The sequence below is a fragment of the Procambarus clarkii genome, chromosome 91 (assembly GCF_040958095.1).
Source record: "Procambarus clarkii isolate CNS0578487 chromosome 91, FALCON_Pclarkii_2.0, whole genome shotgun sequence".
Lineage (NCBI taxonomy): Eukaryota > Metazoa > Arthropoda > Malacostraca > Decapoda > Cambaridae > Procambarus > Procambarus clarkii.
Window position 1 is genome coordinate 1,555,473 of NC_091240.1, and position 21,708 is coordinate 1,577,180.

Below are 21,708 nucleotides of genomic sequence, written 5' to 3' on the forward strand. Positions count from 1 at the left end.
GCTCAACTGGTGAATCTGCTACATTTTACTATTATCCATGTTACTGGATTACAGTACCACTTGACTGTTTGCCCTCTTATATGTAGTGATGATGTTGTCATGACTACTGTGCTCGACGACTCCTTTAATCTGTCGGGACCTCCAAGAGAATTTTTTTTGTATCCAGCAATGAACAGTAAGTACTGTACTCAGGTTTGCTATAAGATTTAATTCTGAATACAGTTTAGTATTTCTTATTACTCTTAGAATTAGAATTTATTTTGCTCAGTTATGTGTAATAGTAATTTATCATTGTGTTGACTGCTAGACTCTGGGGAAATATATACAGGAGTACCGGTATGTACTAACCTGGTCATTACCACACACACCAACAAGTGAAACAAAATCAGAAACTAGCAGTTTAAAAAATCAAACAAATATATAAATTATATGGTTTGTGCATGCCAGGTAAGTTACAATTCAGAACCTGGATATTATTATTAGCATACACCACATACTGTACAGTATTTGAACTGTACTGGAAGATGCCAACAATCACAATAATCCCATATTCCCTCTGAAACTTTAGGCAAAGAAAATGTAATACTTATATTGGTTTATGCTCCCATTTAGTTTCTTTTGTCTCTAACAAATTGTGTGTGCATAGTGGCAATGTACAGTACAGTATATCATAAGCATGGACATACAGTAGCATTAAGCATGTAAGTGAATTATGGAATAAAAATACCGCACTGCAGTAATTATCACATTAATATCACTAATAATAACAATGAGCAACAATAAAATAAATGAAAAATCAACACAATATTCAGTCTGGAACTCTTGCTCTTTGTATCAGTTATGTTTTTGGTGAATGTTAAAATATTCTTGGCATCTATTATGTTGTGTTTTAAAGTGCTTGACAAGCTGACCTAATCACAGAAAATTATGCCTGTATTTTTCAGTGTTAGTAGCCAGTTGGATTACACCTCACTTGTCCCCATTGTCTTAAGAATCATCACATAATAGAAGTGACATCAGAGTTGTATTGAGTGCAATCTTCTCACATTTATACTATATATTTTGAAATACTGTATAGGAAGTAAAGAATATAAAAATCTAAAATTAGTCGGCTTTTAAACCAAAATAAGGCCTAGTGTATGACTCATAACCCCTTTAAGTGCTAGTCATACTGCCTTGGCATTTTCTCCTGACAATTACCTTAACTTGTATTGTATCAGCACATAGTAGTATTCCTTGCCTAATTGTGCTTACAAGGGATGAGCTTCGGCTCTAAGCCCACCCCACAACTGTCCAACTGTTATACAGGTTCCTGCATCTATTGGGCTCTCTCATATCTATATTTGAAACTGCACCGAGTCTGCCTCCACCACATCATAGTGGTGGAGGCCCTTTGCTAACTACTCTGAATGAGATTCAATTCATGTAACCTTTACTTGGAACTTATACCTCTTATTTCTGGGACTAGTCGATGGTGTAACCTTGAACCTTCTCCAATTTCGTCTTGAGTGGCTAGATGTGGACTGGAGCCGAATGCGCCAGGATTAGCCCGACATGTGAAATACAAGGTTCTGAATGATTCCTCACTCAAATTTGTGAAGGCAGTTCTGATGTCGGCTAGCCCAACAAATGCTACTGACGAGACGGGTTTGGCGTGATATCAACTTAAAGGAATCACGAGGGATATCATCTCATATGGTACCCTTATGTCCAGCCTCCTGCTCCCTCCACCTAGTTTCATTACCATACATTTACTCGGGGTAAATTCTAGTTGCCATTTGTAGCACCATTCTTTCAGTTTGTCCAGGTCTTCTTATAGCCTCTGTCTTAATCCTCGTATTTTTTGCATCATCAGCAGACACAGGAATGACTCCTGGAGCATACCTGGAGAGGGTTTCGGGAGTTCTACTCTGAGTCCGACTTGTGATAACTTTGTCCAACAGGCTATTGCTTGGAGCGGCCCCGCAGGCTCAGATATCCACTAGTTGGTCCAGCACTTCTTACAAGAACCTGTCAAAGTGCCTCTTTAATACAGCCATCTTCGTTCTAGCAATATTTCTAATGTTTGCCAAGAGGGTATTCAACAGCCATGGACCCTTTATGTTAAGACTGCTCTCTGATTGTGCCTATGGCATCTTACTCCTCACTCCATTCTGCATTTCCTTCCGTACCTTTCGCTCCAGTATGTTATTTTACTGTGCAAATTTGGGTCCTGGCCCTCCAGTATCTACCATACCTTGAGGTTACCTTGAGGTGCTTCCGGGGCTTAACGTCCCCGCGGCCCGGTCGTCGACCAGGCCTCCTGGTTGCTGGACTGATCAACCAGGCTGTTGGACGCGGCTGCTCGCAGCCTGACGTATGAGTCACAGCCTGGTTGATCAGGTATCCTTTGGAGGTGCTTATCCAGTTCTCTCTTGAACACTGTGAGGGGATTGCCAGTTATGCCCCTTATGTGTAGCGGAAGCGTGTTGAACAGTCTCGGGCCTCTGATGCTGATAGAGTTCTCTCTCGGAGTACCAGTTGCACCTCCGCTTTTCATCGGGGGTATTCTGCACATCCTGCCATGTCTTCTGGTCTCATGTGATGTTATTTCTGTGTGCAGGTTTGGGACCAGCCCCTCTAATATTTTCCACGTGTAAATTATTATGTATCTCTCCCGCCTGCGCTCAAGGGAGTACAGATTTAGGCTCTTTAGTCGGTCCCTATAGTTTAGGTGTTTTACTGAGTGGATTCTAGCAGTAAAGGATCTCTGCACGCTCTCCAGGTCAGCAATTTCTCCAGCTTTGAAAGGGGCTGTCATTGTGCAGCAGTACTCCACTCTAGAGAGCACAAGCGTTTTGAAAAGTGTCATCATCGGTATAGCATCTCTAGTGTGAAAAGTTCTTGTTATCCAACCTGTCATTTTTCTTGCAGTTGTGACGGATACTTTATTGTGTTCTTTAAAGGTAAGGTCTTCCGACATGAGTACACCCAGATCCTTTTCATTGCCTTTACGTTCTATGTTATGATTTGCCTGAGTTTTGTACGTGGTTTCCGTTTTTATATATTCATTTTTTCCATAGCGCATGAGCTGGAACTTATCTTCGTTAAACACCATATTATTTTCTGTAGCCCATAGAAAGACCTGATCGACATCTGACTGGAGGTTTGCCGTGTCCTCTATGTTGCCTACTCTCATGAAGATCCTAGTGTCATCTGCAAAGGATGACACAGTGCTATAGGTTGTGTTCTTGTCTATGTCCGATATGAAGATGAGAAAAAGTACTGGAGCAAGCACAGTACCCTGGGAGACTGAGCTCTTCACGGTTGATGGGCTGGATTTTATTTTGTTGACTATTACACATTGGGTTCTGTTGGTCAGGAAATTGTAGATCCATCTGCCTATTTTTCCGGTAATTCCTTTTGAACGCATTTTATGTGCAATAACGCCATGGTCACATTTATCAAAAGCTTTTGCGAATCTGTAAATTACATCAGCGTTTTGTTTGTCTTCCATAGCATCTAATGCCATATCATAGTGGTCCAGCAACTGCGACAGGCAAGAGCGCCCTGTTCTGAAACCATGTTGTCCGGGGTTATGGAGATGCTGTGATTCCATGTATTTTGTGATCTTACTTCTTAGCACTCTCTCAAATTTTTTTTATAATGTGCGATGTTAGTGCTATCGGTCTAATTTTTTGCCTCTGCCTTATTTCCTCCTTTATGAAGTGGTGCTATCTCTGCTGTTTTTAGTATATCAGGAATAACGCCAGTATCTAGGCTTTGTCTCCACAGAATGTGGAGGGCCTGCGATAATGGTGTTTTACAGTTCTTGATGAATATGGAGTTCCAAGAATCCGGGCCTGGTGCAGAGTGCATAGGCATACTGTTTATGGCTTCTTCAAAATCCAGTGGGGATAGGGTGACGTCTGATATGATTTGATGTTGGTATCATATTCATAAAAAATTCATTTGGGTTATCAATCTTTAGTGCGTTTAATGGCTCACTGAAAACAGAGTCGTACTGCTTCCTCAGTAGCTCGCTCATTTCTTTGTTGTCATCGGTGAAAGTTCAATCTCCTTTTCGCAGGGGTCCGATACTAGATGTGGTTTTTTATCTTTATTTTGCATAGGAGAAAAAATATTTCGGATTTCTCTCTATTTCACTGATGGCCTGTTGCTCTCTTTGCCTCTCCTGGGTTTTGTATGATTCTTGTAGCTTGCGTTCAATTGTTTCTATTTGTCTACCTAACCTTCTTCGCCGTTCTTGAGATAGGGTGCGACTCTCAAGTTCCGCGATTCGTTTTCTTCGCCTATATAGGGAACGACGTTCCCGTTCCAATCTGCATCTCTTCCTCTTTTTTTTCTTAGGGGTATGCGGTTTGAACATGTACATTATTTGATACCTTTCTCTTAAGAGGGTACATTGAGAGTTTTGAGATGGTCCCAATAATTTAGATGTTCTCGTTTCTATGCGTGCCGTATGTTCTCTGTATTCCCTCTAATTCAGAGATCTCCGTTCTGAAAGGGAAAGCAAGTACGAAGCAAAACTGAAGACGGTACAGCACCAGTGAAAGGACTATTCCTTCTGGAAAATTTGTACACAGGAGAAAACGGATAAGCCCGAGAACTGAATCCTATGGGACTGCCAGTGTCATCTTGGAACACTGATCTCACCCTTTACAGTAATTTGCTCTTTGTTGTTTTCAGAATAGAGTATGATTTAATAAGTAATGTAATAAGCGTTTGAAGTGTAAACCCATGTGTTACGGCCACTGTGGGCCAGTAACCGGGTTCTTAATGTTATAACCTCTTACAGTATCCGACCCCAAAGTCTGTAGTATGCTTTCAAGAACGGTAGTAATGCAATGAATAAAGGAGGGAGGATAACCAATACACAATTCCCTTCACTACTATATATATTAAATTAAGCTTTATTTACAGTTTTGTAAAATGCCTCATGCAAGACACCAATACTTCAACAGTGTTCAACTCCAGTGCTTTCACAGTCCCAGTACCTTATCCACCTCTTACTGGACAACACAGGCGAGTTCACCCTTTACATGGGCCAGTCCACCCACACAGTATTACGATGCGCCTACACCCCACCTTCGCTCTCCAGGCACTCACTGGCAGAGGGCTTCAGCAACACGCTGACAGGGGTCTCAAGTAACCACATACAGGGGGAGCGAACACCCTGGCAGAAGCCTCTAGCAGCTTGCTAGCAGCACTTCACAGTAGGCACATCACTGTCTTCTGTAAGCCTTTTTAGCCAATCTTGGGATACGCCACTCCTCAACAATACTGCATATACTAACAGCTAACACACACTGCTTTGATATATGGCAGGTACTTAGTCTTCTTGCAGGACCAGGCTAAGGGTGCGTGGACTGCCCAAGGTAAACTACCTTCAACACAATCCACATGTCACTTCTGTGGACATAAAAACCATCATTAATTAGATGGACAGGACACTGAGGAAACCATAGGGTAACACTAGTTCACTGAGGAGATGACATTATGCTCGTAGCATAACCTAGATGGTGCTGATCGTGACATACCCACCTGAGGTCATCCACATGACCTCTCCTTCTAACTAGGGCAGGAAACTGGAACCATTCATCGCTGCCACGCCACCACCAACAGATGGAGTTGTCCACATAGCGTCCAATACCAGGAGGGTGGGAGTGCAGACCAATAGATGGCGCTGAAATTGCCACTCTACACACTGACGATGGTGTCTATACCGTAACACCCTAGTAGAGTGAACATAGTGTAAACCCTGGTATACTAAACATAGTATAAACCCTGGTATAGTGAACATAGTATAAACCCCTGGTATACTAAACAGTATAAAACCCTGGTATACTAAACATAATATAAACCCGTGGTATACTAAACATAGTATAAAACCCTGGTATAGAGCAAACAGTTGTGTTGACCTAGATATTGCAGTGGGTTGCTTGAGCAAGGCGGAGATCAACAACAGCTTCACCTGCACCGGAACACGACCGTCCACCCCTAACGTGGCCATAACCCCCCCAAATATTGATCAATGTGATCATGTGGTGATCACCATATCTATGGCTCTGCTCCAAGCGCACTTTTAACGTTCTATAGGCTGGCTTGCCTCTTAAGTCTTCCCGCCTCTTGTATCATTAGCTGTTTTGTATTGAATTTATTGACCTAAGTTATGGTAAGTTAATATACATGTATGTTAAAAAAAATAGTTGTTTGGATAAAAAACTATTTTTTGTTTTACGTGAGAAAATATTAATTATTAAATGAAATTGAACTGTTGTCCCCAAGTTACATGTCTTTGTGAGTTGTGTTTAATCTTACATACAGTATTTGTATCGGTCACAATGTCCTCAGTGGAATTTATTAATATAATTTGTCTTCTTCTGTTTAAGTACCCACGGGCTCACCATAGGCAGTGCTACTTAGAACTGCTTATTCCAAGTAGCGAATCTTTAACAACAACTGTATAATTTGTTACATTGTCTTCCAGGCCTAGTCTATTTTAATGGATAATTACATAGATGCTGTGTAATAATAATTTTGCTAATACGTATTATAAGTATGCGAGGATAAAAAAAACTGTTTTGAGTATGTTAATTTGCTTTACTGTTTGTATTTACGTCAATTATCTGTTGCTGGAAATGTACATTGCTTCTGGAACTTGGAAGGTATGTGTATGAAGTCACCTTCCGGAGGCTGGAAGATATCACGTGTTTGACGTCATGTCAGGAGGCTGGAAGATATCACATGTGTGACGTCATGACAGGAGGCTGGACGATATCACATGTGTGACGTCATGACAGGAGGCTGGAAGATATCACATGTGTGACGTCATGACAGGAGGCTGGAAGATATCACATGTGTGACGTCATGACAGGAGGCTGGAAGATATCTCTATAAACGGAATTGTTTGTCTGTCCGAGGTCAGTGGCCAGGGGCTTGGAGTTGGCGTCACCCAATTTTTCCCGGTAATTGCTGTTGGGTACGTGCTCAACATGGACGGGTCGGGATTTGCATAAAAGAAAAAATGTAGTGCCATGTGACACTGTGCCAGTGACCCCCCCACGAAAGCTTTTGCTATATCATTATGACTTTTATTATTATTATTACTACTATTTTGCAATATGATAAAACCGGCGGTACTCCTTCACGTTTAAGATACATAATAGAGCGAGATTTAAGCTTATATAAATTTAATGGCGGCTGTCGAGGTATTTGACCCTGAGGTGTTCATTTACAAGTGTTGTGTTCATTCTACCTGACGAGAGCATTTGCACATACAGGGTGGTCATCTCCCAATATGAATATATAAAAAAATACTTCGCACTCTTGAGAACTTCATACACGCGGACACGTAACGTTGTGAAACAATACATTATTTCTTGGTTAACACAATAGTACTATTGCATCAGCCGCCTTGCCTGGCGTGAGCCTTCATGACAATACACATAGCCTCACTCTATGGCCATTGTTCTTGTGTTTTATTTTAGCCAAAACTTGATACTAAGCGATTTATATTAACGAAAACTAAAATATGTAATTGAACTAAATGTATATAATTAACATTGGTCACGTTCGTCCATGTTATGGAACTAATTCTTTAGTATACATAGATTAGTTCATTTGTTTTGTGCACCTTCAGAAACGGTTAATTCAAATTGGCACTATAATGTGATATATAGACGCCTCAGCTGTTCTTATATTGGTATGGAAACGCTTATAATCACTATAATGATAACTAAATGTTAATTGGAATTTAAATATTATTGAAATTATAACTATATAACAATATACGCGAGATCCAGCTCGAACTGATATATATATATATATATATATATATATATATATATATATATATATATATATATATATATATATATATTATTTATTAATTTTTAATTAATAAATAATTTTATTAATTATTTATTAATATTATTTATTTAGATAATAATTTAATATTATTTATTTAGAAGGGGTACCACCTCTGGTGCAAGTGTAGGGACCCATTATTTATTTATATATTTATTTATTTATTGACAGAGAATTATGAATAACGAGTTATATTTTTGACAAGATTTAGTGTATATTTACCTATCAATTTATAAAGTTTATTTATTTTTTAAATTGCAGATGATGTAAACATCAATAATGAAGAACAGGTGAAGCAGCTATTTCTATACCTGATGAAATCTTACTGCTCAGGTGCCAATTGCTTTAGATAATTATTACTAAAACCAAGTCTCCTTTATATTATCAGTTGGCTGCAATATTTATACCAAAAATATATATATTTGTGTTTAATCAAATGATTTGTATGCATTTATTCAAATATTTTCTTTATGATTAAATATCAGCAAGGAAGTTATGTGGCACCATGCGCGCTTGTGGGAGGTATATAGGAGTGAGCATCGAAGAGCGTGACTGGCGCTTCCAATATTTACTATTAGTGTTTTATCATGTTCAGTAGTGACAATGGCGTGACTGGCATTATAACCACACTCTCCGTAACACGTCACCATTTCGAATACAAGAATGTCTTGAGATAAGATGTCCAAGCTATAGAAGTTTATATAAGACTTTCGTCACCATTGCCCACCCCCCCACCCTCCCACCAGCAGGTAAGACAAGCTAATGTTACTTTATATCGGTGATATGTAGGCTTCATTTATAGGATTTATAATAGTTATAGTGTTTTAATACTTTTAATGTTGAGATTTAGCCACCGTAATTGTTTAATGATTATGTGTTTTATTTTTATATCTATATATCCCCCTTCCTCCTTCAACTCACTCACCCCTACCTCCTTCCCCTCATTCACCCCTTCTTCTCTCCCCTTACTCACCCCTTCCTCTCTCCCCTCACTCACCCCTTCCTCTCTCCCCTCACTCAACCCTCCACGCCCAACTCTCACCAGTTTCGAAGCCTCATCATATTTAGTCCTTACGAATGCTTGAACAGCTGTTTAGCTGATCTGTGTCCACACACCGCACTCCATTCTCGAGTCACAATCGGGGGATCCCAGGTTCGATTCCCGGGCGGGACACAAATAGTTGGACATGTTTCCTGTTCTGGGGTTGCTTCCAGGGGAGTCGCTCTACCTGGCAACCTCGATACAAGCCTAGTGTATGTATATATATATATATATATATATATATATATATATATATATATATATATATATATATATATATATATATATATATATATATATACACACACACATAAGACCTGCGTTCACCCTTGATTGCGTGCACCCTTGACTGCTTATTTAAGCCTTTAGGCCCGTCAGATTAAGTTTATGGTTAGGTTGTTGAATTTTGTATGTGCTCTTTAGAATTAAAAGAGTACAGAATGTTAATTTTGATTTAGGTATACAATCGCCCAACCACTTGGGCTGGGCGGTAGAGCGACGGTCTCGCTTCATGCAGGTCGGCGTTCATTCCCGGACCGTCCAAGTGGTTGGGCACCATTCCTTTCCCTCGTCCCATCTCAAATCCTTATCCTGACCCCTTCCCAGTGCTATATAGTCGTAATGGCTTGACGCTTTCTCTTGATATTTCCTTTCCCTTTAGATATACAACAGTTCAAGTTGTGTACATTCCATCCACAGGTGTTGTAATTGTTGGAAGATGGCATATGATATTGGGGGGGGGGGTTTCTACCGTGGTGCTGACTGCGTGTGTTAGGGCTAGAATCTAGACGTGACAGATGCACTCAGCAGTTTTAGTTTAGTTCACTTATTATGCACCCCATACCCATCTTGTGGGGGGGGGGAGGGGGTAGTTATAGTTATGCTTGCGGGGGTTGAGCTCTGCTCTTTCGGCCCGCCTCTCGGCTGTCAATCAACTGTTACTACTATTTTTTTAACACCAGGGGGGTAGTGGAAAGGGTTACAGAGGCACATAATGGGCTCAGGGACTGAACCACATAATTCATTTAGCTAAGCAAGTTATAGTCATGATGACTGACATATTGACAAATACAGACATGCAGACAGACAGAAAGACTGACAGAGACAAACAGACGAACAGAGGTAGAGACAGGGAGACACAGAGAAAGACGAGTTGAAGAGAGAGAAACAAGAAGGGGAATATTTGAAAAGACCGGTAGGAGAGAGAGGGAGACAGGTGGAGAGGAAGGATTAGTGCCCAGTCAGTTCTACCCCGGCCAGGATACGAACTTTATGTGATGTTAATTTTGATTTAGGTATACGATTATCTAATAGTATCCACGACTGCTGTCGCACCAACGATGCTTTGATTCTTACCCTTGACTTGATACATGCAGCTCTTGACGAAAATGAGCTCCTCAATATAGGCTTATTTGTTGACCTGAGTTAGGCTTTTGAAATACTTCTCTTCTCTCCTCCACTCCTCTCATTTACATCAATGACCTCCAAAATGTTAGCATACTTCTCGTTTGTTATTAAGTATTAACCACATTGAACCCATAAATGATTTAACAATTATTTTGTCTGAAAAGCTTTTGGCATTAGTAGATTTGTTTGTACTGTATACAATTTCTGCTGAGGCCTGAGTGTGCCCTTCGGTAATTCTTTTCTTGTGCTACGGCTCACAGGATGAATATGGGGGGCACAGCAAATTACTCACCTCCGGTGGCAACAATTAATGAAGCATTAGGATAGGCTACATCTGGCAGGACTCTGAGTCTAACACGGTGGGTGTGTCATACTAAGGTGTCATACGAGTGACACAGATCAGCACGTGTCAAGTGTCATGGAGTACACGCACTCATGTGGCACTTGCTACACGATGGATGATGTATTTTCAGGATGAGTGAACTGTCCAATAGATTCGGTCTTTGGGGCAAATTTAAAAAAAATGTATGGAGTACGCGTGATGCAGAAGTCGTGGGGGTACGTGTGGTAGACCTCGGGGTACGAGCATCGTACGGTAATGGGTGACACAGATCATGCTATTAACAGTGTCGTAGTATCAACCTGTCCTCTTAATCCACACGGTAATGGATTCAGAGCGACTACGTAAGTAGTGCTGAGCATGGATTTACTCTCAATCCATTGTTAGATAGGTTTGTTTAGGTTAGGTTTCATTACGTTTGGTTATGTTAATATGGTGTAATATTGACCCTAATGTGAAATATGAAATTCGAAAACTATTTAATTGTACGCTTGAATTTTGTTTACTGAAAAACAATTTTTTTCAGACCGTTTCAGAGAAAACTTTTTAGCATATATTTTTATAGCTTAAACCAACAGTTTATGATACAATAAAGTTATAACTTGAGAATAATCTTTGTTTTGGACAAAGAATCACTTGCCAGTTTGCAAGAAGACTATTACTGGAATCGTAATATGCTTTCAGACCATTACAAATATCTAGATAACTATCCAAGTGGTTTGATAGGGAAGTTTGTTGCTCGAGGTAATGAATTTGCTCTGAGGACGGGCTCTCTACTATAGATGGCTTCGTTCTCCACTCACAATCGGGGATCCTGGGTGGAGACATAAATGGTTGAGCATAGTTCCTTTCACCTAGCAGTAAATAGGTACCCGGGAGTTAGGCAACTGTTGCGGGGTTGCATCCTGTGAAGGGTCAGTAGTTCGACCTTGGTGAGACCTCGAGAAAGCTTTGGCGGCTCGCTATCAGAACATGATGCTGACAGTGGTGTTGCCTGCGGGTAGATGGGGGCTGCAGCTGGCAACACACACACAACTTGGGAACAAACCCAGCGTCAGGAATGTCTTTCACTGCATCCAAATTCTTTGAGGGGCTGGGGAGGTAACACTAATCTTCCTTCGTAACTATCGATATCTTATACACCATTATATATGTAAATTTTGCCGTTAAGAAAAGACCATAAATAATCTATTCTGATTCAGAATAGACATCAACATATAGTAGAAGGCTGGTAGTAAATATTAATTGCTGCTGGCTAAGATGAAAGGCAAGGTGGGCTGGATGAGAATTTGGCGAGGTGATGCTGTCTATTTACATCATGCGAGCGTGCGCGCCAAGTTGACGCTCACACAGTTGTTCTCTCTCCACGGCGACCTGTTGAGCCTCCTCAACACTTGTACCACTCCCTCCACACCTTCAAGTCTTACTGTTCTCTGTGAGGATTCAACCTGTACATTGTAGTTGGGAGCGCTAATGTCCCACTGCAGTGTGTGTGTCTCAAGTTGCTACTTAATGCCTGCAACTTGATCCCGAATCTTACGTGTGTTTTGTATTTTTATGGCAGATGTAATTACCAGCGTTGGTGACAATTAGATATCACTTGCACCGGTATTGTCAAGTGGTTTAACAGGCATCTCGATCATGTGTTAGTGTGGTTCATTTATTATGCACCTCATTTATTATGCCACCCTTGTACGTGGGTGGCAGTAAATCAAATTTGAGGCACATAATGGGCTCAGGAACTGAACACCAAAACGCATATGGCTAAGCAAGTTAATTACAGCCTTAATAATCTAGTTATACGTGTTTAATCACATATACCGTATATAAAAAAATGTTACACATAATTTGATTTGCTTATCATGCCATCCCAAACCTGTCCAGAAGGTTAGTAAGTAAAGTTTAACTAAGAATTATTTTGGATATTTCACTAAGATTTCTGGTAGTATGTCATTTTGAATAAAGTACTTAAAACACATTTCTTGAACAGTTGTGATTAAAATTCTCCCTAAATTTTATGATTTGTTCATATTAAATGACATAGTGACGAAAGGTATGTGAATGGTTACTATTAATTAGCGTTTTCTGTAACTTTAATCGTATCTAGTAAGATCGGTGAGAAATGGAGTCTTAAGTCGTAAACTGTCATATGTGTTTGTCGTTTATAAAACGTTGTGATGCTGTGTTTAATTTTTTTTTAATTAAAACAACTCAGTGTTTAAAAATCTCTGTTCTCGTAGCGTAAAAGTTCACGTCATATTGTTATCAAGTTCACGTCAAATTGTTATCATTCAGAACGTTTAAGCTGAATGATAACCTTTCAGCTTAAACGAAATATACATGTTTATCATTCAGTGCAAGAAAAGTATAACAGCCAGTTTTTTTTTTTTTTATACAGGGATATTCCTGCGCGGGCCCTAAGCCTCTGGCTGGCCCACTAAGTGTTGCTTGTTTCTGTTTTACTTGGGCGGAGTATGAGTATTAATGACTCGTATGGTCGCTTTAGTAAGATATTGTCCCATGTGTTTAACAACTTCTGCTCTGTTGAATCTTAGTTGAAATTTTAATGGGTTTGTAACTGTGCACTGTGTTAGATAAAAAATAATGTTCCAGTGGTCTGTTGGGCATTTCTCCAGTGTTGACATTTCCTCTCATCTTCCGGAACCTGTAAGCCTATTTCCCATGCACATGTGTATCCAAGCCTAATGCAATGTAAGTGTACTTCTGTTGATCTACTGCTCCCTTTCATCAAACTAAGTGAACAAATCCACAAGGGCCGTGACGAGGATTCGAACCTGCGTCTGGGAGCATCCCAGACTGCCTTAATCGACTGAGCTACGACAGGGTAAAAGGGTTGAAACCGAAGTTCTACTGAACTTACTGGATCCCGTAGCCTCTCCGAGGTTTGTGCCTCGGAGAGGCTACGGGATCCAGTAAGTTCAGTAGAACTTCGGTTTCAACCCTTTTACCCTGTCGTAGCTCAGTCGATTAAGGCAGTGTCTGGGATGCTCCCGGACGCAGGTTCGAATCCTCGTCACGGCCCTTGTGGATTTGTTTATTTGGTGCAGCACGTTAGTGTGATCTCTGTGTGTGATCAAACTAAGTGGTTCGTAGTTAGTTGAATTCTTGTACCAATCCGCAGATTCTAATGTTGCAACTGCTGTGTTGTGGTCACTGTACATCTTCTGCATTGCTCTGTTTCTAAATACTTTCTTAATCTGTGATAGATTCTGTGGTATGTAAATATCTACATTTTTATCTTAGTTGCAAGTTTTGCAGCTTCGTCTACAATATCATTTTCTATTATTCCCACATGACTTGGCACTCAGTTGATAAGTCCCGACGGTCTTGAAGTTTGAGTGTTTGCATTAATGATATGACATTTGTGATCAGATGGATGTTATCACATATGTGTTCTTGTTGCAAGATTTCAATGGCAGTTCTCGAATCTATATGTATGATAACATGTTGTCGGTGTTCAGCAAGAGCATGTTCCAAAGCCTTTTAAATGCCTAGCATCTCTGTTTGTAAAAGCCAGAATTAATATGATTCATAGCGTAGTACACGCAATTTTTATTTGTTCACAAAATCTGTGATGTCATCGAATTTTAATAACAGTATGTTATAAACAGACTAACATAATAATTAAATTAATTAATTTAATAATTTGTTGCAGGTTGACTGTTGGTCTCAAGAAGGACTAAGAAAATAGCAATTCACGGTTTATATATATCCATTGCTACGATTGGTATGTTTAGTAATTTGAGTCACATATAGTTCCACGATCATTGTGGTGTATATGTGACCACTGTGGTAGGTGTACAGTCAATATAGTGGGCGTGCGACCACTGTGGTAGGTGTACGACAAATATAGTGGGCGTACGACAACTTACGTGGCGAGTGTACGGCCAATGTGCAGGGTGGGTGGACGACCAATGTAGTGAGCGTGCGACCACTGTGCTCAGTGTACGACCATTGTTGCCAGTATACGGCCAGTGTAGTGGGTGTACGATCACTGAAGTGATGTACGACCATTAATTAAACGGTCGCTGGGAAAACGCTGAAATGTCGCAAGAGGGAGAGAACGATGCAGAAATTATCAGTCTGTTTGGTCCTGACGAGCCACAACAGTCCCACAAGAACAACAGGAACGACAAGAGAATTAAGAAACAGAAGAAGAAACAGCGAAGGAGAAATGGTTCTGCGAGTCCAGAGCAGACTGGAGAGGTATGTGTGACTGTCACTTCTTCAGGGCTAGTGTCCTGTACGTGTTAACAGAGCCACTTTGATCAACAAATCACAACGCGTGGGCATTCAGCCTTAACATGTGTTAGTTTAGTTAATTTATTAAGCACCTAATACCCAGATCCTGGCGGTGAATTGTAATGGGAAGGTTAGATGCACATGTAATGACTCAGGAACTGAATCCCATAATTCATTTAGTTAGGTTCCCTGTACCTAGCGTCATTACTTTGCACTTGCTAGAATTGAACTCTTAAGTAGCGACTTGAGAGACCATACAGTAATTCCATTTTGTCCGGATCCTCTTATAGTTTTATGCAATCCTCCAACGTATGTATCCTTCTCATAATTTTTTGCATCATTAGCAAACATTGACAGGAAGGAATCTGCCCCCTCAGGTAGGCCGTTCACATAGATTAGGAACAGAATCGGCTCTAGAACTGATCCTTGTGGAACACCACTATTAAGATTCCCCTACTCTGTTGCCTCTCCTCTCACTGTGACTCTTTGTTTCCTTTATCCACTGGATTACCTTCGCAGTCACCTGGGAAGATCACCTGGTCACTTGTTTCTCCATTTTGTGCTTTAGTCTCTTGCTGGGTACTGTGTTGAAGGATTTCTGACAGTCCAAAAATATACAACCTATCCACCCTTCTCCACCTTGTCTGATCTCAGTCACCCATATATATTATATATATATATATATATATATATATATATATATATATATATATATATATATATATATATATATATATATATATATATATATATATATATATATATATATATATTATATTATATTATATATAATAATATATATGTATAATATATATATATTATGTTATATATATATATATATATATATATATTATATATATATATATATATATATATATATATATATATATATATATATATATAATATATATATATATATATATATATAATATATATATATATTATATATATATATATATTTTATACCTACTACAATATATTATATATATATAAATATATTATATATATATATAAATATAATATATATATATATATATAAATATAATATAATAAAAAATCTACTAGCCTCTTATGATATTTTCCATCACCTTGCATGATATGCAAGTAAGGAGCGCAGTTCTGTAATTTAATGCCTCCTGTCTGTTTCCAGTGGCATTATATATAAGATATATCATCGTAATCAGCCAGCACAAGGCTTGTGCGCTTCTCTTAGTATCCATGGTGACATCTTATCTGATCCCACAGTCATAGCCGGGCGTTAGCTCCACCAGGTATTTTTTTAATTCGTCTCTAGTTATCACAAAATCCTCCAGTGTTGCTTGGTTTGGCTCTAATCCCTCAGCTCAGTAACACTTCTCTGGTCTCTGGTTGTATTGTGAAGACCTAGAACTTCCTGTTGAGTGATTCACACGCACACACACACACACACCCACATATATATATATATATATATATATATATATATATATATATATATATATATATATATATATATATATATATATATATATACACATATACATACATACATACACACATCAGCGGCCCCAGCATGGAGCCCGTATCTTGTCAAGCACAAGGGAAGGGAAGAGAAGGAAATTATCAGGGGAAGCGCCAAGCCATTGCGACTTTATAGCATTGTCAAGCACAAGGCGAAGCTTGAAAAAAATCAGAGATATGCTACTAGACTAATCCCAAAACTAAGAGGCATGAGTTACAAAGAAAGGCTGCGAGAAATGCACCTCACGACACTAGAAGACAGAAGAGTAAGGGAGATATGATCACAACCTACAAAATTCTCAGAGGAATTTACAGGGTAGATAAGGATAAACTGTTTAACACGGGTGGTACGCGAACAAGGGGACACAGGTGGAAACTGAGCACCCAAATGAGCCACAGGGACGTTAGAAAGAACTTTTTCAGTATCAGAGTAGTTAACAGATGGAATGCATTAGGCAGTGATGTGGTGGAGGCTGACTCCACACACCGTTTCAAATGTAGATCTGATAGAGCCCAGTAGGCTCAGGAATCTGTACATCAGTTGATTGACAGTTGAGAGGCGGGACCAAAGAGCCAAAGCTCAACCCTCGCAAGCACAATAGATGTGTACAATTAGGTGAGTACATCTACACAACGGGGGTCATGGCTAAATGGACAGCGCTTGCAATTGGGACTCGTAAACCCAGGGTCAGGGTTCGATCCCGGCCACCGGCGGAAACAGATGGGCAGAGTTTCTTTCACCCTGATGTCCCTGTTACCTAGCAGTAAATAGGTACCTGGGAGTTAGACAGCTGTTACGGGCTGCTTCCTGTGTGTGTGTGTGTGAGAGTGTGTGAAAAAAGGTAGTAAGGTAAAGGTAGTGACAGTTGAGAGGCGGGCCGAAAGAGCAGAGGTTGTTACATTCTTGTACAGCCACTAGTACGCGTAGCGTTTCGGGCAGGTCCCTGGAATACGATCCCCGCCGCGAAGAATCGTTGTTACAACCAAGTACACATTTTACTGTTGAGTTGAACAGAGGCTACAGTTAAGAATTTACGCCCAGTAAATCCTCCCGGGCCAGGATACGAACCCATAACAAAGCGCTCGCGGAACGCCAGGCGAGTGTCTTACCACTACACCACGGAGACTAAATGAGGGGTAAGTAGGGAGAGGAAGTAAAGGGGGAGGGGGAATGTGCGGTAAAGGGGGGAGGGGGGGTTGAAGGGGGGATGTGAAAGGGGAAAATGGGGATGGAATGGAGGGGGGGGGGGATAGAGAAACAACTATCCCAGGTACCGTCCGGTAAACCCCCCCCCCCCATATATATATTATTATTATCCCCATATTTTTAATTTGATTTAGCATACATAATAAGAAAACTTTGTTATAATAGAGAACTGCCGACAAACGATATGCTAATGGTTAAGTCACCTTTCTGTACTTGTATTATTCATCACACTTCGGGGAGGAAGGAAAGCCATTGTTCCCAGTTCAATGTATCTTACGAATAAAGGAAAATGTGAATTGGGCGCGCGCAATCTCTGACGTAAGTACAGGGATGCTAAATGTCACTCCTATTGGTAAAAAAAAATAAAACAAATTATATTTCTTCTTGTATTGGATAAGGAAGTATATATATATGACTTAAAAAGGATGATCATTCTTTTTGGCAATAAACAATTCGGGTGTAAGTGCGTGTATAGATAAAGTATCGGGCGACGACTTGGCACCAGCGCCTGGGTTGCTATCTCTCAACAGCTGGGGTTAGTTCGTTTGTAAACAGTGGAGGGAAGTGGGCGGTTCACTTTTCTTCTGGACTCTTACATGTATATTTCTCCATTTATGCATACATTACGGTGAGTTTTGTGCCTCTGGGCATCATGCAGGGTGATTAAACCAGCTTTTTTGTCATATATGTCAGTAGGGTAGTTGCCACTTGGGTGTGTGGGCTGTGAGCGCTTCAGGGCATATATAACAAGCTAAGGGATACGTCCGATACGTTGTGTTGGGCAATGCAATACTTGTGGGTGTAAGTACAGTGCAATTATCAATTGCTATTTACATATCCAAAGCCATACTTGTTCAAGGTGTTGCTACATTGATCTGAATGGCATTTATCACGGTCAATATTTCCAAGCGCTGATTTTCCGCCCGCATCTCTAATCGGAAAATTGACATTTGCAGAGCTTTAAATTTAAACTCTTATTTACATGTGAGTGTAAAATTTATAGATATCATTGCATAGATCATTAATTCATAAGGCAATCCAAATATGCTTAATAATCTGACAGTGGTAGATAGGCCTAGCTATCAACATTCAGAGTTTGGATCTTGATCATAAATTCCAAAGCAGTTGTAAGGAGGCTATTCAATAATTGTGGCAGTGCTGTGTTTAATTACAATAACAAACCATTAGTAAGCATTATTTATTAAAGTTATTACTTTGTCTTAAAAAAGTCAAATGTGTAACAACCTAATAACCCCTGAACTAATAAATAGTTAGGTCACTCGGGATACAGGTACAGTACAGTTTTGAACTTGATTTGACAACTTTAATTTGCTATTTTAGTGCATTTGTAGTATTTATTCTTGAGTTGTGTGTGTGGGGTTAGTTTAAATTTTGTCTTCAAGTTCAAGTATGTTTATTGAGATAAGAAAGAAATACATGTCTTAATTTTCTGGAGTTATGATGGAACCAGTTTTGGCAGATAGTCAACAATGAGAAGTTCAATGCCTTTGCTGTTTACTTTTATAACACATCAGGGAAAATGCCATAACTCATAGTTATATCTTGCCAGTCAGTCAGTCATTTCCTGTCAGTCGGTACTTAGTTTCAGCCATTTGGTAAGCCTAGTTATTTAATGCCAATTACTTAAGACTGATGGATGCCTACTAAAATTGCATGCCAAACAGTTAATACTTATTGTATGCCAATCAGTTAATACTTGTTGCATGCCAGTCATCTGATTGGGATGTAATGAGTGATTGGGATGTGATGAGTATAAACTTTTATACATTTTGCATGCCAATAAGTTTATACACATTGCATGCAATTTATTTCATATTTAACATATTACACATGTTAAATGTGTAAACATATTACACATGTTAAATGTGTAATAAATTATTCTAAGCTTATTTATATTTCATGCTAAATTAGTTATTTAGCAAAATGTTATAAAGCAGGTAGTAGGCTTATTAAAAAGTTAAATACCGTACTGTATACAAGAGATGCCTAAAGTGTGAAAATAAGAAGTTCTTTAATTATTCCTCATTATCATCACCCCCTTTTTTTCTATTTTTTTAATATTTTGGTTCTTATATTATTTTACATGTTTTTGTTTTAATTATTAGTTTGTGCAACTCTATACTTAAATTCTTTGCTGTATCATATATTAAAAAAGTTTACATATATCTGTCATATGTGTAAAATATCTTGATTACTGTAAAGGTTGGTGGAAAATATAATTTCTTGTTAGCTACAATGTCTTCCCTTATTCTGTGTACTGCAAATCATAACATGACCCTTCATATCATCTTTGTTCCTCACACACATTAAATGTTAGCCTTATTTATCTAACAAATTTTATATTCCCTTTGTATTTTATTACTTCTTGTGTACAATTTTTAGAAGAGAGATCTATTGCTGTGTTATGAACTGATAACTGCTGCTATGTGACTGATATCAGTAAAAATGTTATATAACCCTCAGATACAATGCAATTACCTTAACCCATCTGTAACTTAAAAGATCTACACATTTTTCTCTGTTGGTTATCAAAAGTATTTTAACACGAGAGAATTCTCTAGTGTAAATTCCACTAGAGAATTGTCTCTCAACTAGAGACTGAATAGAATTAAGATTCTCTCAAGAATTTAACACTAGAGAGAATCTTAAGTCCTTGGAAAATACAATCTTTGCTTTTAAAATATTTTACCACCATTACTTAAAGCAGGGGTTATGAAACAGGAATATGTATTCCCCCTTCTTCTGTATTCTATTATTTATATGTTCCAAGGTTGGTCTATTAACTAAAGCAAGGTTGGAGCAAATATACACTAGATCAACCTTGGAACATATATACACTAAAACTGCCTTAGAACATATATACCATGTATATACATTAGAGCAACAGTGTAACATACTGTATAATCACTAAAGAGTGTATCGGGGGTATTCATAGCCCAGTTTGAGTACTTCGATCCTTAGCACTCCTCTCAAAGCTTCTGCACTGCACTTCACACTGTGGTTTTACTGCTCAGTTTCTGTTGCAAAAGTGACCTAGTTCTTCCTGCATTTACCAAGTGAGCTCTCAAGGTGAACATCTTGGGGGGTGGGGGAGGGGGTTGTCTTATAACCACATCCTGTCATAATTCTTCCCTACCTCACATTTTGCTGCCATCTAAGTTTTTATATAAACTGTGATTCTTGGTTATACAATACTGTAGTATCTATTAGTGCTGCCTAAAAGATGAATATATTAATACTAAATTAAGTTTCATTTAGCGTAATACTGTATTTAGTATATGTGCTTAAGTGAGAGCTGAATGATAATTATACTCTATAGGCTGCTTTATATGTACAACCCACATCATGAGAAACAAGTGAGAGACAAGGCAATAATGGTAGACCTAGTGAGGATAAACATAGTTTATATAAAAGAGGTGCCTAGTTGAAGAAGTATTACGTAAACATATCACGCGTCGGTTTAGAGTTGCAAACCAGTTACTAAAGAAAGTGAAAGTCTTCATGACTCCCTGTATTCAAGGCTGGCTTCGTGACCTTGTAACTAGTCATAGTGGATCGAACTCTATTCTTGTTGTTTTCTACATATTTCTTGTGTTAATTTATATACAAATGTGTTTGTATAGCCTACATAGCCCTACATGTACACTTACATTATTGCACATGAACACACATGAACTAGAATGCCTGCATACACTGATTCTGGCTCTCTCAACGCCAGCCAATCTCAGCCAGCCAGCCAGTCAGTGTCAGTCAGTCAGTAATTAGTTAGTCAGTGTCAACCAGTCAGTGTCTGACCATCAGTGTCAGTTAGTCTCTGTCAGCGAGTCAGTGTCAGTCAATCACAGTCAGTCAGTCAGTTGCACTCAGTACATGTCAGTCAGTGTAAGTCTCTGTCAATGTTAGTCAGTCTGTCAGTGTAAGTCTCTGTCAATGTCAGTCTGTCAGCGTCAGTCGGTGTCACCCAGCCAGTCAGTCAGTATGTTAGTGTCAGCCAGTCAGTCAGTGTCTTACTGACTGTCAGTGTCAGTCAATCAGTGTAAGTCTTTCAGTCAATCAGTC

At 39.1% G+C, this 21,708-nt stretch overlaps 1 protein-coding gene across 1 annotated transcript in view; it reads left to right on the forward strand.

Annotated features, from left to right (window-relative positions):
* Positions 1-8,423: 8,423 nt before the first annotated feature.
* Positions 8,424-21,708, forward strand: part of LOC123773893 (GTP-binding protein 2) — a 27,722-nt gene continuing 14,437 nt past the window's right edge. Inside the window, exons 1-2 of the mRNA XM_045767826.2 lie at positions 8,424-8,618; positions 14,335-14,885. Of these exons, the coding sequence (XP_045623782.1) occupies positions 14,724-14,885 (162 nt within the window). The 5' untranslated portion in view covers positions 8,424-8,618; positions 14,335-14,723. The remainder of the gene's footprint in view (positions 8,619-14,334; positions 14,886-21,708) is intronic.